Raw genomic sequence first — 4,064 nt, forward strand, 5'->3', positions numbered from 1 at the left:
AGAGACGGGACCCGTGGTTTTGGATGTTTCTCTTCATCCCCCATCATGAAAGGTAAGACTCGATTTACATATTCTCAACTCTACATAAGCTTTCAGTAGTAATACCCAGTGGCGTCGCTAGACCTTTTTTGGGGGGGCTATAGCCCCCCCCCCAAATTTCAATCTTAGCCCCCCCAAAATAATCTGAAAACCCTGCCAAAAAATGCTTGTAGCCCCACCAAATATTTGAAAGCAATATATAAAATATTATATTGATAGATTCGTTAAGTTTCATCTATGAAGAGATGAACTTCAATCTCAAACATTATAATTTTGAAGGGAAAAATCCCTCTACTATCCGCGAATGAACAAAAAACAAATAAAAAGAGCAGAACATTCAACAGATGGAGACATGTATCACGTCTTTCGAAAGGAGTCCCGGTAGTGGTGACTTAGCAAGCAAACCGAAACTAAAACTTAAAACAAAAACAACCCTATTCACTCACAAACTAGCATTGTAGAATCCAACGAATACAAAGTATAGATTAGCCATCTAGTTTTTTTCGCCATGGATAAGTTCGTGATCAGGAAAAAACATACAGACTCCTCAGATGGTCAAAATGCTTCTACTAGCGCAGTTGCTGCTAATCTTGCAAAATGTCAATGTGAAATACTGCAAGATTTTAATGATCCTTCTACCGAGGATATTACACTTACAGACGATCAAGACAAATCGGATATCGGTGCTTCAACGTCAAGGCAGAGTGCTCTTAGCAGAGAACCGATTTTGAAGCATTTGAATGTGAATGATTTAAGTAAGTCCCCAAATGATGACCCTCGGCAACCGATTCTTTTCAAATTGACATCGAGAGAATTTGGAAAACAAAAGAGATCTTTTCTTGCATCGTGGTATAAAACTTTCAAGTGGTTGGAATATAGCAAAAGTCAAGATGCAGCGTTTTGTTACGCATGCAGACACTTTAAGACGAATACCGGAAAACAAGAAGACACCTTTGTATCAACTGGAATGAAAAACTGGAAACGCGGGCCTGAAAAATTCAAGGAACATGAAATTACACAGGTACATAAAACTGCGCCCGAAAAATGGACTGGATTCCAAGCTACTCAAAAGTCAGGATCAGTAGCGACTCTAACTGCAACTGCAAATATGGAACAGGTTATTAAAAATCGTTCCTACCTTCGGCGGCTATGCGAAGTGTTATTACTTTCTGCCAGACAAGGTATTGCTCAACGTGGGCACGATGAATCAAAAGACTCTTTAAATAAAGGGAATTTTGTGGAGATTTTGAAGACCCTATCGAAATTTGATACAGTTTTTGGTGAGGCTCTTTTAGACTACATGCCAGGAAACGCTTCATATCTATCTCCTTCTTCTCAAAACGAAATAATTGAAATTTCCGCGAACATTGTACGCAATCAGATTATTGCCAAAGTTAAAGAAGCGGAGTTCTATTCAATAATGTGCGATGACACTAGGGATGTTAGTAAAATTGAGCAAATGAGCATTTGCATTCGCTTTTTTTCAAATAAAAATATAAACGAGCGATTTCTCTGCTTTCAAGATGTTCGAGACTTATCAGCAGCTGGTTTAAAAAAATCCATTTGTGATAAAATTTCAGAGTTCGGTCTTGATGCCGCCATTTGTGTTGGTCAGGGATATGATGGTGCTAATGTGATGAGTGGTAATTGCAGAGGAGTACAAACCCTATTTAAAGAAGATCATCCAATGGCAATTTATGTTCATTGTTTCGCTCATAGACTGAATTTGGTTCTAGTCGACACCTGCAGAGATATACAAGAAGCGAAGGATTTTTTCGATATTCTCAAGAGCTTGCACTCGTATTTCTCCATGTCTGGCATAGCACATCGAAACTTTCAAGAAATCCAGAAAGACTTAAACTTGGTACACACGGAACTTCAGGGTCTTAGCGACACACGCTGGGCTTGTCAAATTAGATCGATAAAAGCGGTGAAAAAAACTTACGCGGCTTTATTGCAATATTTGGAAAATCCCCAAGATGGTTCTGATCGATGCAAGGCACTAGGATTGTACACATTTTTGAGGAAGTTTTCAACTGTCGTTACTATGCTAGTTTTTCATAAAATCCTTTCTGTCACCGAATTATTAAATAATCAGCTTCAGTCAACCAACCTCGATTTGTCTCAGGCTACAATGGCGGTACAAGCAGTTATTAATACTCTGAAAGAGTTCAGAAGTGAGAGCGCCTATAATTCTATTCTTGATGAAGCCAAAAAATTGGCAGGTGATCTTGACATTCCAGTAGAGTCTGAATTAACTGCAGTAGCCACGGGTTCCAACGCGGAGCCTGCTGCAAAGCGAGGTCGTCCAAAACGAAAAACAGCTTTACCGAAAGCAATGAGAAGTTTCGTAATTACCGAAAAAACCGGACAAAGAATAGACGAATCCAGCTCATCTTTAAAGTCCGGAATTTACTACGCCACATTGGATAGAATGATTAATGAAATGGAAGTGCGATTTATTAGCGGAAACAACACTGAAGTTCTCGAAGCTATAAGTGCAATGTCCCCTTTACTAATGACTAAAGACATTGACAGTTTTTTGTCTTCTGAACGACTGGGTGGATTTTGCTCGCAGTACAATATTGAAGTTCCTATAGCTGAAATACTAGTTGCTAAAAACTACTTGCGAAACCTAAAAGAAGATGAACGTCCAGGTTCCTTATTAGGTTTATTAAATACTTTACCAAGAAATGTTTTTCCAGGATTATGCAAAATGTTACAAATTGCTGTAACCCTCCCAGTCACATCCGTTGTATGTGAACGCTCATTTTCTTTACTGAAGCGAATTAAAACTTACTTTAAATATCGCAAAACATTTGTATTGATTGCATTATTGACCAGTTTGCGTCCACGACAGATCACTCAAGACGAGTAAAATTCCTTCACTCATTATTGCACCATAGTCATTAAATTCGGTTCCTTACTCTTTGTCAATAAAAGTTTGTATATCTTTAAAATGCGAATTATTTCACATTGACACCAATTTTCGGATAGTTATAAACATCTGCACATATTCCCACGAACAAATTATGCAAAATTGAGTAATACATTTCATATAATAACTTTCAAATAGTTTGCCCAGATTAGCCCCCCCAAATTTCAAACCCTAGCGACGCTACTGGTAATACCTCACGAGTAAGAAGTATGTTAAGGTACTTTTTAACGTATAATTATTAGAAAATTTTGATTTGTTTCATTTATCAAATCTTTCATGTTGCCGATTCAAGGAAATTAATTGAATATTTCTGCTTGGAAGAACTAATTTATTTATTATAATTGCAGATGTTCGGTTTTGTTTCAAACGTTACTGGCAATTTCTTGATTTCACCAAAGGTTTCGTTATTTCCTCTGATTTCGTAATTTATTGATTTCTTCAAAGATTTCGCAAGAAGCGTACTTGATTTCGTGTAAATGTTGGACCCCTCGACAATATATGTATAATTTTATAGTGAGATTGAAGTAGTTTATAGTGTCACCGAAGGGCTAACCACTCTCGCATTCCGGCCTCAGTGACTCTACGCAGCACTTCCGATCTGAATGCAAAAGCATAATGCTACGTTTTTTGCCAACCAAATACCCTTGTTTTCCATCCTAACAACCTCGTATTCTAGGAGAGCGGTCGCTCTCTTAGATAAGACTTGATACTGCCTCTAATGCTAAAGGAGGGTTCTTTGATCAGGGTTCAAAAAAACCGGGTTTTTTAAAAAAGCCCAGCCCACCGGGTTTTATTGGGTTTTTCTGGGTTTTATTGGGTACTTGGGTTTTTTAGGGATTTTTATCTTTAGCAGTTGCGTGCATGGTAGAAATTGTCATTCAAAGGCAACTGCTTAATAAAAAAAGTCTTAAAATGTTTCATTAAAAATGATAAACATTATTAAATAGTACTTTTAAAGATAAAACAACAAATATTTTAAACAATTTTTAAAATGAAATTATTCTAGCATCAAAATTCAACATCATAGTGATGGGTTTTATTAAGTGGGTTTTTTAGTGGGTTATTTGTGGTGGGTAAAACCCAATAA

General features: G+C 37.1%; 1 protein-coding gene across 1 annotated transcript; it reads left to right on the plus strand.

Annotated features, from left to right (window-relative positions):
- Positions 1 to 547: 547 nt before the first annotated feature.
- On the plus strand, positions 548 to 2,917 carry LOC149682873 (zinc finger MYM-type protein 1-like). Its single transcript, XM_089871185.1, has one exon. It carries the CDS (start codon positions 548 to 550, stop codon positions 2,915 to 2,917), a length of 2,370 nt encoding a protein of 789 aa, XP_089727311.1.
- The last annotated feature ends 1,147 nt before the right edge of the window (positions 2,918 to 4,064 follow it).

Source organism: Phalangium opilio, unplaced genomic scaffold (genome assembly GCF_054372755.1).
Source record: "Phalangium opilio isolate 3A_F unplaced genomic scaffold, DU_Popi_V2 ptg000037l_1, whole genome shotgun sequence".
NCBI classification, from domain to species: Eukaryota; Metazoa; Arthropoda; class Arachnida; order Opiliones; family Phalangiidae; genus Phalangium; species Phalangium opilio.